Below are 14,403 nucleotides of genomic sequence, written 5' to 3' on the forward strand. Positions count from 1 at the left end.
GAGAATTCCCCAGAACAAATGTAGAAAAATATTCTACAGCTAAAAATCAGAAAAATCGTCCCTATAAACATGTCTTTTTTTTTTTTTTTATCCTCGACTTTTCCCATTATTATATGGGGTCAGCGTTTTTATTGTTTTGGCATGCAATTTTTACGGCCGGACGCCCTTCCTGACGCCAACCCTCTTTATCTGGGCGGGGAATATTAGAATTAGCATTAGTAGAGGCATATGATTCAAGAAAGCAAGCTTATGCAGCATCAGCCAAAAAAAAAAAAAAAAAAAAAACCACTTCCGCTTCACCCCTCTGTTCGTTCAAAATACCTGTCCAGCTGAGCCTTAAACTTATTTACGCTACCAACTTCCACAACAAGGCATGGAAGTCTGATCCACCAACCAACAACCCGCTGGCTAAAGGCAAATTTCCACACATCTATTCTACATCTGTCTCTCCTCAATTTGAATTTATGCCCTCTCAGGTGATTATTCTGAGCAAGAGGAATAATCCCATCGGCATTGAGCATGCTCAAACCATTCAAGGCTTTATCTATCAGATCACTTCGCCTGTGCCTAGTCCAAGACACTGTAATTTGCAAACACTTAAGCCTTTCTTCGTAAAAGAAACCCTTTGTTCCATTCACTAATCTTGTTGCCCTTCTCTGTACTCATTCCAGCAGTTCTGCATCCTTCTTGAAATGAGGCCTCCAGACCTGTATACAGTACTCAAGGTGTGGCCTGACCATTGCCTTATACAAGGGAATAATCACTTCTTGATCCCTGCTAGAAAAATTCCTGTATACCATTGACAAGACACCATGAGCTACTCTTGCTGCCCGTCTGCAATAAACAGAGAACTTCATATCTGCCTGCACAATTACCCCCAGGTCCTTTTCATTCTCTACCAGTCACTGTAGTACCACAGAGTTCATACGTTGCTCTGGGATTACTGTTTCCCATATGTACTACTTTTCATTTGTCAATGTTAAACTTCATTTGCCACCTCTCATCCCATCTGCTCAACCTTTCCAGATCCTGTTGCAGCAGCATAGCGTCAGTAGTATCCTTACCAACCCTGCCAACCTTTGTATCGTCTGCAAACTTGGACATTAAGTTTGATATACCATCATCAATATCATTTATAAATACAGAAAACAACAATGGACCCAACACTGAACCTGAGGAACTCCACTAATAACATTAGTCCACGATGAGCAGTGTCCATTGATTACCATTCTCTGTCTTCTCCCTCTCAACCGTCCCTTTATCCATAGCAGCAATTTGCCTCCAATGCCACACTGCTCCAATTTGTGCAGCAGTCTTCCATGTGAAACAGTATCAAAAGCCTTTCCAAGATCCAAATATATAATATCAAATTTATTTCCTGCATCCAGCTGTTTTGTGACTGCATCATAGTATCCAATCAAATTGGTCAGGAAAAACTTTCCCTTAACAAAACCATGCTGCGTCCGAGCTATAACTGAAGTCTTGTTCAGATGATCCTGCAGGGCTTCGTTAACCAGTGCCTCCATTAATTTTCCTGGAACAGAAATTAAACTCACAGGTCTATAATTACTTGTGTCAGCCTTTGATCCTCCTTTGTGAATTGGGGTCACATTTGCACATCTCCAGTCTATGGTTACCTCCCCTGAGTCCAAAGAAGCTCTCATAATTATGGCTAAGGGTTTGCATACTTCCTTTGCTGCCTCCTATAGTATAACTGGATAGATTCCATCCACCCTGGGTGCCTTTTTTATGTTTATCCTTAACAATTTCTCCTCCACTTTTCTCTCAGTTATTACAAAATCATCTAGCTCACTGCCAGAGTTTACTTCACCTCTGGCATTCCCCTTCCTGAATAACTCCTCATGTGTGATGTAGATGCAAAATACTCGTTTAGTTTGTTAGCCACCTGAGCAGAATCCTCAACTGTTGAACCATCAATATCCAGTGGACCAGTCTGATTCATCCCTTTCCTTCTAGAGCTAACATAGGTAAAGAACTCTTTTCTGTTTTTCTTTGCATCCTTTGCCAAGAATTTCTCATAATCTGACTTTGCCGGCCTAATCTCCTTTGTGACTTGGTTATAGACCAGCTTATATCTATCATAGGCTTCCATAGCACCCATAAATTTATATGTGTCCCTTGCATTTTTCTTCTCTGCCATGTGTCTCATTAGTTCATCTGACGTCCATTTAGGCCTGAACCTTGAACAATATTTCTTAGTTGGTATGTAAAGCCTAGTAGCTTCCAAGATAAGTTCTTTGAATGCTTCCCATTTTGAATTTGCTGTTGGTAACATCATCAGTTGGTCCCACTGTATAGAATTTAAATACTGTCTCAGACCATCGTAGTCGCCTTTACGAAAGCAAAAACCCTTCCTTTTATCCGTGAGGGTAGTTACCGCTTTGAGTAAATCCTACTTCAGCACACTGTGATCACTGCCACCTAGTGGTTCCTTTATCTGCAAATTCTTAATGCATGAAGAATGACTACTGATAATCAGATCAAGAGTATTACTCCCTCTAGTTGCCGCTCGAACATGCTGGTGTAGAAAACAATCATCCGATTAATCTACAAAAAAACCTTGTTAGTGTGTGAGTGACCACCCACAAATTCCAGTCACTATCTGGGAAATTAAAATCCCCCATTATAAGACTCTCTGATTTACTGGCCCACACTATTTCTCTGTACAATTTCTTATTATACTCATCAGAGTCATTGCCTATAGCACACTCCTACTCTCAATTTTGATCTCCCAATGCTTATGTCGCGCCAAACTGACTGGACACTGCAGTGTCCCGCGATGTCGACTGGCTTCACTTCCTTGGATTTTATGTTTTTTTTTAATTAATAGCATTAATTAATTATGTTACGTTTGTAATCTAAGTCGTTATATTATTTAGTTAAAAAGAACAATTTAATTGACAATGAAGTTTAACAAGATTAATAGATTTTACTGATTAATTGACAATATTATATTATATACATACTATACTAAGCTTACGCTATCTAGTTCGGGATATCACGTTGTGTCGTTAACAATGGCGACAAGTTAAGAACGGTAAATCTACTGGCACTTAAGTATTAATTAATTTCCAAATCTCGCTGTCTCGATTCAGAATAAACTAAGGATCCTGGTTAGATGTATAAGCTTCTTATAGAAAATAATTTAACATGAAAATTGGCCAATAAAGCGGCTAAATGGCTAAAATATGGCTTTGAGTCTGCTGACGAGGCTACTAGAGACGGTCGTGTTCAAAGCCGCTAAGTGGATTTTTCTTATTTATTGATTTGAAATTATTGTTTTTCTAAAACTTTTGATTTAAATTTAGTAGTATAACATTATTTTGTGATTTTCTGATTAATTTGGTGTATTTATTCTTTACTCGGCCTTGTAATTGCATAAAAGTATCGGTAAGGGTTTCCACGTGTTTCAGCTCCGATACCGTTCGTAATTTTCCCGCCTTCCTGATATACCGAACTAGATAGCGTTAGTTGAACTTCGTTAGTAGTTAAATTGTACGTTTAAATAAATACATATAACGACTTAGATTACAAACGTAATATAATTAATTATATTTAACATAATTAATAACATAACATAATTAATGATAATTAATTAACAAATTAATAGAATCATGACTCAGACCAGAGCAGCAAAGCAAAAGGCTCAAGCTAATGGAAGTGCTGTGGCTCAGAGCAGAACTGAGGGGGGCAGTTGTCCTCTGACTCACAGCCTTATAAAATGCACTGTTTGCTTGATGTTTGCAGGGCAATCGGGTACGGGACATGATACTGCCATGGGGGATGCCTTTGTGTGTGCGCGATGCAAGGAGTGTATCGATATCAGCCAACAACTCGGCGTTCTTGTGGGCCTATATGAGAGCTTGAAGGACAGGGTGGATGCCCTCGAAGAAACTAAATTGAGGGGCCCATCAAGCTCTCAGCTGCCCACATCAACGCCAGAGCTTGCACTTGGGCATCGCGTGACACAGAGACAACCCCCAAGGCAGAATGCGCTGGTCCCGAAGGAACTAGTAGTTGTTGGTGACTCTATTGTCAGGGAAATGGGGAACATGCTTTGTAAAAAAAATAGGTGGAACAGGACCAGGGTATGTCTGCCAGGGGCAAAGGTTGATGACGTTGTAGAGCGAATATCATCTTTTAAGGGCACAAAAGGTGATATAGTTGTACACGTTGGCACTAATAATATTAAGAGTAGGAGACCGGCAGAATTACTTAACAAGTACAGGTCACTGTTGAACAAAAGCCGAGAATTAGGGTTGAATTTGAAAGTGTCTCCAATTCTGCCCAGACACGATAGGAGGGAGTATATGATGAGAGCCTTGTCGATCAATTCGGGCCTGGAAAGATTGCGCAAGGCTCAAGGGGTTGAATTTTTTTCAGCCTAGACTGTACTTGTTAACAGGAGAGATTGCTTCTACAGGGATGGGATACACTTAAATAGAAAGGTTGCAAGAATGTTTGCTGATGCTATCGAGGCAGTGTTAGGTGGGTCGGAAAACTGCTAGCTTGGGGGGAGACAAAGACCAATAGACTGACAGTAGCCACTGGCAGAGGTGAAAGAGATTCTTGCACTGCTTCTATTAGAATGAGCAGAAGCCTGAAAAACAAGATGCATGGTATTTCAGAGACTGCTGGGAGCCATTGCGGTACAAGTAAACACATGGGTTGTGTTAGGGTAGCTAAGAATAGAAACAGGTGCAGGTATACTTGCGTGTACACCAATGTTTAGTAAATAAATTTGATGAATTTGAGGTATTGCTCAAAACATCAAAGGCAGATATTGTTGGGATATCAGAGACGTGGTGTCACACCGATATAAGGGATGCAGAACTGGAATTTGGGGAGTACAACGTCTACAAAAGGATAGACAGGATAGGAAGGGGGGAGAGATTATGCTATTAGTTAAGAAACACATAAAAACCAAGGAAGTGAAGCCAGTCGACATCGCTGGACAGTGCAGTGTTGAGTCAGTTTGGTGTGACATAAGCATTGGGAGATCAAAATTGAGAGTGGGAGTGTGCTATAGGCCTAATGACTCTGATGAGTATAATAAGGAACTGTACAGGGAAATAGAGTGGGCCAGTAAATCAGAGAGTCTTATAATGGGAGATTTTAATTTCCCAGATATTGACTGGAATTTGGGGGCTGGTTACTCACACACTAGCAGGGCTTTTGTGGATTTATTGGATGATTGTTTTCTACATCAGCATGTTCGGGAGGCAACCAGAGGGAGGAACATCTTGATTTGATTATCAGCAGTGATTCTTCATGCATTAAGAATCTGCAGTTAAATGAACCACTGGGTGGCAGTGATCACAATGTGCTGAAGTGGGATTTACTCAAAGAGGTAACTACCATTAGGGGTAAAGGGAAGGGTTATTGCTTCCGTAAAGGCGACTACGATGGACTGAGACAGTATTTAAATTCTATACAGTGGGACCAACTGATGATGTTACCAACAGCAAATTCAAAATGGGAAGCATTCAAAGAACTTATCTTGGAAGCTACTAGGCTTTACATACCAACTAAGAAATATTGTTCAAGGTTTAGGCCAAAATGAATGTCAGATGAACTAATGAGGCATATGGCAGAGAAGAAAAATGCATGGGATACTTACAAATTAACACATGACACAGAAGCCTATGATAGATACAAGTTGATATGCAACCAAGTTACAAAGGAGGTTAGGCAGGCGAAGGCAGATTACGAGAAATCTTTGGCAAGGGAGGCAAAGAAAAACAGCAAAGAGTTCTTTACTTATGTAAACTCTAGAAAGAAGGGGATGAATCAGATTGGTCCACTTGATATTGATGGGTCAACTGTTGATGATCCTGCTCAGGTAGCTAACAAACTAAATAAATATTTTGCATCGACATTCACACATGAGGAGTTATTCAGCAAGGGGAATGCCAGAGGTGTATTCAACTCTAGCAGTAAGGTACAGAATCTTGAAATAACTGGAGTAAAGTGGAGGAGAAACTGTTGAAGATAAACACAAGAAAGGCACCTGGGGTGGATGGGATCTATCCAGTTATATTAAAGGAGGCAGCAAAGGAAGTAAGCAAACCCTTAGCCATAATTATGAGAGCTTCCTTGGACTCAGGGGAGGTACCCATAGACTGGAAATGTGCAAATATGACCGCAATTCACAAAGGAGGATCAAAGGCTGACACATGTAATTATAGACCTGTGAGCTTAACTTCTGTTCCAGGAAAATTAATGGAGGCACTGGTTAAAGAAGCACTGCAGCATCATTTAAACAAGACTTCAGTTATAGCTCAGACACAGCATGGTTTTGTTAAGGGGAAGTCTTGCCTGACCAACTTGATTGGATACTATGATGCAGTCACAAAAGAACTGGATGCAGGGAATAACTTTGATATTATATACTTGGATCTTAGAAAGGCTTTTGATACTGTTGCACATGGAAGACTGCTACACAAATTGGAGCAGTGTGACATTGGAGGCAAATTGCTGCTATGGATAAAGGGGTGGTTGAGGGGGAGAAGACAGAGAGTGGTAATCAATGGACACTGCTCATCGTGGACTAATGTTATTAGTGGAGCCCCTCAGGGCGCAGTGTTGAGTCCATTATTGTTTTCTGTATATATAAATGATATTGATGATGGTATATCAAGTTTAATGTCCAAGTTTGCAGATGATACAAAGGTTGGCAGGGTTGTCAAGGACACTACTGACACTATGCTGCTGCAACAGGATCTGGAAAGGTTGAGCAGATGGGCTGAGAGGTGGCAAATGAAGTTTAACATTGACAAATGTAAAGTACTACACATGGGAAACAGAGCAACGTATCAACTCTGTGGTACTACACTGACAGTGGTAGAGAATGAAAGGGACTTGGGGGTGGTTGTGCAGGCAGATATGAAGTTCTCTGAGCAGTGCAGACGGGCTGCAAGAGTAGCTCATGGAGTATCGTCAATGATATACAGGAATTTTTCCAGTAGGGATAAGGCGGTGATTATTCCATTGTATAAGGCAATGGTCAGGCCACACCTAGAGTGCTGTATACAGGTCTGGAGGCCTCATTTCAAGAAGAATGTAGAGCTGCTGGAACGAGTACAGAGAAGGGCATCAAGATTAGTGAATGGAACAAAGGGGTGCTCTTACGAAGAAAGGCTTAAGTTTTGCAAATTACAGTGTCTGGAGACTAGGCACCAGCGAGGTGATCTGATAGAGGTGTATAAAGCCTTGAATGGTTTAAGCATGCTCAATGCTGATGGGATTCTTCCTCTAGCTCAGAAAAATCACCTGAGAGGGCATAAATTCAAATTGAGGAAAGACAGATGTAGGATAGACGTGCGGAAATTTGCCTTTAGCCAGCGGGTGGTTGGTTGGTGGAACAGACTTCCATCCCTTGTGGTGGAGGTTGATAGCGAAGTGGAAGTGGGTTTTTTTTTTTGGCTGATGCTGCATAAGCTTGCTTTCTTCCATCAAATGCCTCTACTAATGCTAATGCTAATGCTAATACTAAAAAACTCGTTCCGCGGAGCTGCCTTTAGCCAGCGGGTAGTTGTTTTTTTTTTTTTTTTTTTTTTTTTTATGAGAACCCCAAACACGAGAGGAATTATAACCTATAGTACTTAGTACCGTGCTTGGGTTGGAGGTTGAGAAGACGAAAGAAGATATTTGTTGATATTGGACTTGAACTTCTGTAGATTGTAATTTTCAGGAAATACGTATGAAGGAAGGTTGTTCCAGAAAACGGCAGTTGAATGAATAAATGAGGAAGATGAAAAGTTGGTTCTGTGGGTTTCAAGTTGGACAGTAAATGGATGTTGGCTGGTGGCGGCACGTGTTCGGACTGTTTTGAAAGAGAGAGCGGGAATTATAGAAGCCAATTCAGAAGAACAGTGCCCATGGAAGTATCTGTAGAAGAGGCATGCAGCAGAAACAGTGCGTCTATGAGACAGCGAGTGGAGAGACTCTGTTAGAGATGAATCATTAATTAACCTAACTGCCCTCTTCTGAATGGAATCAAGAAGCCTGAGAGAGGTTTTGGGGGCACCACCCCACATGTGGGAACAATATTCCATGGCAGGGCGAATTTGCGATGTATACAGAGTGAGCAACTGTTTGGAAGAAAAGTAACGCCGAGAGCGAAAGAGAAAACCAAGTTTTTTAGATGCAGAGGAAGCAATGTTTGTAATGTGCTTGTGCCAAGAGAGATTAGAAGTTAGAGTGATCCCCAAAAGAGATATATCATTTTGCCTAGAAATCGGAGTGTCACTAAAGATAAGCATAGGAGCAGAAGAATCCTTTTTGCGAGATATAAGACAAGACTGAGTTTTAGAAGGGTTGAAATGAACTAAGTTGTCTTTGCCCCCCTGGAGAATTACCTGAAGATCGGAATTTAAGGAATTGGTAGCAGATTTTCGAGAAGTTGAAGCTGATTGAGCAGGACAAGGTTTCTCAAAACGGAAAGTGGAATGCAATGTGCTATCATTGGCAAAATTATGGATAGAATTTCCAGTCAATGGAAGAAGATCATTAATATACAAGAGGAAAGGAGTGGGGCAAAGAACTGAACCTTGGGGAACACCGGCATTAGTTGAGAAGTTAGAAGACAGAGAGCCACCTACCATCACCCTCAGTGAGCGATCAGAGAGAAAACTGGATAATCAATTACTAAAAACTGTTGACAAATCATAAGATGGAAGCTTGTTTAGAAGACCTTTATGCCAAACACGATCGAAAGCCTTTCAGATGTCAAGAGCAACTACTTGTGTTTCACAGAACCTTTCCATTGAATTAGTCCATAAATGAGTAACATAAGCCAGAATATCACCAGTGGATCGACACTGACGGAATCCATACTGGCGATCGTTGATCAGACGGAAGGTTTCTAGGTAGTTTAAGAGTAGGCTGTTAATGATTTCTCCATTACTTTAGAAAGTGTCGAAGTAATTGCAATGGGACGATAATTGGATGGGAAGGATTTGTCACCCTTTTTAGGAACTGGCTGGATATGAGCAAATTTCCAAGCAGAAGGAAAAACACCTTTGGAATAAGAAAGTGAAAAAAGGCGGCAAAGAATAGGAGTAAATGCAGGAGCACAGGTTTTAAAAACAAGTGGAGAAATACCATCGGGACCTGGAGCTTTCTTAGCATCAAGATTCGTCAAAATCCTTCTCACATCCTTTGGATGGAAGACCACAGGAGGCATTGAATGGAGCGTGTTTGGAATGGTGGGAGGTGTTTTACCAAGATCATTAATACAGCTGTTACCAATAGCTTACCAAGAAAGGCTTAAGTTCTGCAAATTGCAGCGTATGGAAAGTAGGCACCTGCGAAGTGAACTGATTGAGGTGTATAAGGCTTTGAATGAGTTGAGGAAGCTGAATGCTGATGGGATTCTTCCTCTTGCTCAGATTAAGAACCTGGTGGAGCACAGTTTCAAATTGAGGAAAGACAGTTGTAGAATAGATGTGCGGATTGCCTTTAGCCAGCGGGTAGTTGATTCGTGGAACAGACTTCCATCTTTTGTTGTGGAAGTTGATAGCCTATAACGCTCGCACGTATGGGGCTATACCAGCAGACGACCCCTATGGCATCCTCTCCTAACCAAGGTTCATTGGCATAAAAGACTAGCCTGGTGCAAAGAGCATGCAAGTTTGACATTAGAAGACTGGAAGATGTGCTGGTCGGATGAGTCACGTTTTTTACTCCACACCATGGATGGTCGTGTACCGATTTGGCGTCAACATGAGGCTCTTGATTCATCATGCATGGTATCGAAAGTGCAGGCCGGTGGAGGCAGTTGTATGGTGTGGGGCATGTTTTACTGGCAGGAACTTGGACCCCTGGTGCATGTGGAACGTGTCAGTGGTCTCTGCTATCGTCAACTGCTTGCTGACTGTGTACCCGCTATGTTAGACTTTTTTCCAAATGTCGATGGTGTCTTCCAAGATGACAATGCGCTGAGCCATCGGGCACTTTATGTGCAGGAATGGTTTGAGGAACACAGTTCTAACTTCCAGCATATCGATTGGTCTCCGAAGTCCGTCGATATCAATCCTATAGAACACTCGTGGGACACTATGGAAAGGCATATCAGGCGTCTGGATACACCAATCACCTCCACACCTGCATTGCTGACCGCATTACACACAGCTTGTTTGGCCATACCTCCCGAATGCTTCTGACATCTTGTTGAATCAATGCCCCATCGAATAGCTGCTGTACTGAGGGCAAAAGGAGGACCTACAAAGTGGTGGTCATAATTCAGTGATCACTCAGTGTATATTATCTTGAATGTACTGTAATGATTTGAGAGTTTCTGGGGAGTAAAAAACCATGCTACCTTCACCTAAGACTGACTAATTCAGCCAAGTCGCTGAATTAGTCAGCCTTCAGATCACAAAGGCCGCCAAAAATTCCTCATAACATTGACAAGATTTGAACTCAGGTCTCTTCCACACGGTGTTAGAGGGACGGTGATTTCACGAACAGTATTACCTATGAGGGCCAGGTATGGATATGAATAATAGCTGTTTTACAATTGTTGTGAGCTTCAGTGAGGGCAGAAATGAAGCTAAAAATTTGGATGCAGGTCAAATTGTCATGTGCAACATTCTTATTTTTAACAGCCTTAGCACATTTATTGTAAAAAAACAAGGTTTAGATAAAAGACAAGGTTGTAAAGTGTAACGTTTCAACCCTACAAGAATAATTTCCCTGATGTAATCTGAAAAAACATGAGCATCAGAAGGTTTAAAAGTTTAAAACAGTAATCCAATCAAGGAAAACAAGAGTGGATATCTCGACCAGCTGGGTCCATGCAACAAGAAAACTGACTTCAACTGGCATTGTGAATTAAAATCACCAAGAAAAATCACCTCTGTATTGAGAAACTTGGACTAGAGAAAGTCAAGTTTCACAGAAAGGAATTCAAATACACTTCTCAACAAAATTAACAAAACAAAATGTTTTTCATGAATATTTCATTTTGAACAGTGTAGCCAAAGGCAAATATTTTATATAATAGGCATGTTGACATTAAAATTCTGAGTACCCTATAGAAATTGATCTACCACCTTACAGAACCGCACATTATGCAAATTATTCATGCCTATATAAACATGGGTAGCGACCACATCACTTCATTCCCGTTTTTTTTTTTGGCTTGTTCAGTGGGATAGCCACATCTCCAGTACTCAAGATGGCAAGTCATTGTTGTTTAGATGATTCTTTGAGATAGCGGGCCGTTGGACGACTTGAAGCTGGGCAGTCACAGGTGGGGTGACACGTTGGCTTAATGTGGCCATCTCTGCACTATGGAAGCAGTTTCAAGAGACATGAACCATTACAAGTAGAGCTGGCCATGGTCGCCCGAGACTTAGTCAACAAGAACAGACCGCTATCTGACTCTAACAGCAAGATGGAACCCTATGATGTCTTGTCATCATAGGGTTCCGTCTCTTTAATAAAATCTGCTTCTCAAAACCTTGAGAAGCAGATTTTATTAAAGTCTGCATTTTATTCTTGCATAATATTACTACCAGCTGCTTGCTCTACCGAACCAACGTAAAAGTAAATCACTAGAGTAAAATCTTTACCAATCGATTTCACTCTAGTGCGGCCAGAGGTTTTCACATCAAAATTTACACTCAATTGCGTGATTTCCGTTACAAAAAAATTTGTTACCAACTGATTTTACTCTAGTGCTGCCATAAATGTTTTCACATCGAAAATCTTAAAATACTTTGTAGTGTTTTTTTAATATTAAACCTTACACTCTCACTGCTATTCAAAACAAATTAAAAAAACTGTTGTACTATAGTAATGACAGTATGCTGCTGCAACAGGATCTGGAAAAGTTGGGCAGATGGGCTGAGAAGTGAAACCCCAAGTTTAACATTGATAAATGCGAAGTACTGCATATGGGTAGCAGTAACTCCAAAGAAATGTACCAACTGGGTAGTGTTACACTCAGGGCAGTGGAGAATGAAAGAGACCTCAGGGTAATTGTGCAGTCAGATATGAAGTTTTCTGAGCTGTGCTGATGGGCTGCCAGAGTAAGTCATGGGATCTTGTCAATGATATACAGGAATTTTGCGAGCAGGGATAAGGTGATTATTCTCTTGTATAAGGCAATGGTTAGGTCACACCATGAGTACTGCATACAGGTATGGAAGCCTCGTTTTAGGAAGGATGTAGAGTTGCTAGAACGAGTACAGAGAAGGGCAACAAGACTGGTGAAGGGAACAAAGAGGTGCTTTTATGTAGAAAGGCTTAAGTTCTGCAAATTGCAACTTCTGGACACTAGGCACCTGTGAGGCGATGTGATTGAGGTGTATAGGCCTTGAATGGATTGAGCAGGCATCAATGCTGATGGGATTCTTCCTCTTGCTCAGATTACAAACCTGAGGGGGCATAGATTCAAACTGAGGAAAAAAGAAACAGTTGTACAATAAATGTGCAGAAATTTGCCTTTAGTCAGCAGGCAGTTGATTGCTGGAACAAACTTCCATCTGTTGGTATGGAAGTTGATAGCTTAAATAAATTCAAGGCAAAACTGGACAAACATTTTGAACAAATGGATCACTGAAATGGGAAGGGGTTTTTTTTTTTTTTTTTTGGCTGATGCTGTATAACTTGCTTTCTTGCATTATGTGCCTCTACTAATGCACTATGATTCCAAACTTTTAGGTAGGATTGTATTTGTAAAATGAATTATAAGTCTGAAAACAAATCAAGATGTAAAGGCAGTTTTTGTGTATAAAACTAACACCTCAGGATGTTAATTTTATACACAAAAGAATTCAAGTGTATTATTAGCTCAGTCTACAAAATGTGTCACCTGTTGAAGTAAGTATGTGTTATATTAGCATTAGCAGAGGCATTTGATGCAAGAAAAATCTGCACTGCTCAGAGAACTTCTTATCTGCCTGCACAACCATCCCCCAGGTCCCTTTCATTCTCTACCACTGTCAATGTAGTACCACAGAGTTGATACGTTGCTCTGGGGTTGCTGTTTCCCATGTGTAGTACTTTACATTTGTCAATGTTAAACTTCATTTGTTTATAAACCGCTCTCTGTCTTCTCCCCCTCAGCCACCCCTTTATCCACAGCAGCAATTTGCCTCCAATGTCACACTGCTCCAATTTGTGCAGCAGTCTTCCATGTGCAACAGTATCAAAAGCCTTTCTAAGATCCAAGTATATAATATCAAAGATATTATAATAGAACTGTAATCAAAATGGCTGTTTTCCAATTATACCATTAGCAGACAATGTCTGTGATCAGTTTTGTGGTCAGAAGGGGTAAAACCCTCCCAGATTTACCAAAAAATATTAGCACCGTATGGAGAAAAGTGTATATAAAGTAGTCAAAGATTAGGTGTATGAATGGATGAAAAGATTTAGAAGTGCCAGAACAGTACATTAATTTGATCATTGTCATTGTTGAAATTATAGTATGGCCGGAATGGTCTTCAACTGCACCTATTCTACCACTTCTAAACCATTCCACTGACATACTGATACGTCTAATATTTTTCTCCTTGCTACCATTCTTTTGTGCATCTGGCAGTTTTATCCCTCCTTACCACAAAATTCTGATCATAGCATATTGTTCACAAATGGTGCAAATGGAAACAATTCACACACAGCCAACATGATTATTCAGATCTATAAGATCATTCAGACTGTGGAAAATCAGTGACACATGTGAAGATCAGGCTAGTGACTAGGGAATTTATTCTGACATTGGGCAATAGTTTTACACACATACAAATTGTCCCTTTTCTTTTCTTTTTCTTTTTTTTATTTACCCTCACAATTGAGAATTCATGTTATACATCATCAGTAATTCACAAAGGAATTTCAATAACCAGTACCAATTGTACCATTGGTACTGGTTATTTATTTGTGGTGGAGACACACACTGGAGATTCAAAAGGAATAGTCCATTTGGGGGATTAGAGCACACCATAAAAATTTACCTCAAGGAAAAGAAGTAGGATTCTATTTTATATTGTACTTCTGAGGAATTCCTTATCTCCTGATGGAATTAAGTTAACATTCAACTGAATTATGCAGTCATTTTTATTAACAATATCAAGCTTCTTTCATTCATTCTATATTATTTTACAAATAAAGAACTGTTTTGACTGAGATATTTGTTTTATTCCAGTACCGCATAAATGCAACAGAAATCGATGACAGTCCACGATATAAATATCGGGGAATGCTACTGGATACATCCAGACACTTTGTTCCCATAAAAACTCTGAAAAAAAATTTGGTAAGTAAAAATATTTAACTTATTTGATAATTTTTTTATTTCCATTTTATCTAACAGAGTATTTAGTAAAAACATAGAGCTACATAACAGAGTATTGCATTGCCTCTGGATTG

The 14,403-nt window shown here is 40.2% G+C and overlaps 1 protein-coding gene across 1 annotated transcript in view; it reads left to right on the forward strand.

The window, feature by feature from the left end:
• The window catches only part of LOC150085189 (beta-hexosaminidase subunit beta-like), a 69,275-nt gene that overhangs the window by 27,556 nt on the left and 27,316 nt on the right, over positions 1–14,403 (forward strand). Inside the window, exon 5 of the mRNA XM_090373075.1 lies at positions 14,180–14,290. Coding sequence (XP_090229201.1) covers positions 14,180–14,290 — 111 coding nt within the window. The remainder of the gene's footprint in view (positions 1–14,179; positions 14,291–14,403) is intronic.

This window comes from Mastigoproctus giganteus, chromosome 5, assembly GCF_048544385.1.
Source record: "Mastigoproctus giganteus isolate SK-2022 chromosome 5, ASM4854438v1, whole genome shotgun sequence".
In the NCBI taxonomy this organism is placed as follows: domain Eukaryota; kingdom Metazoa; phylum Arthropoda; class Arachnida; order Uropygi; family Thelyphonidae; genus Mastigoproctus; species Mastigoproctus giganteus.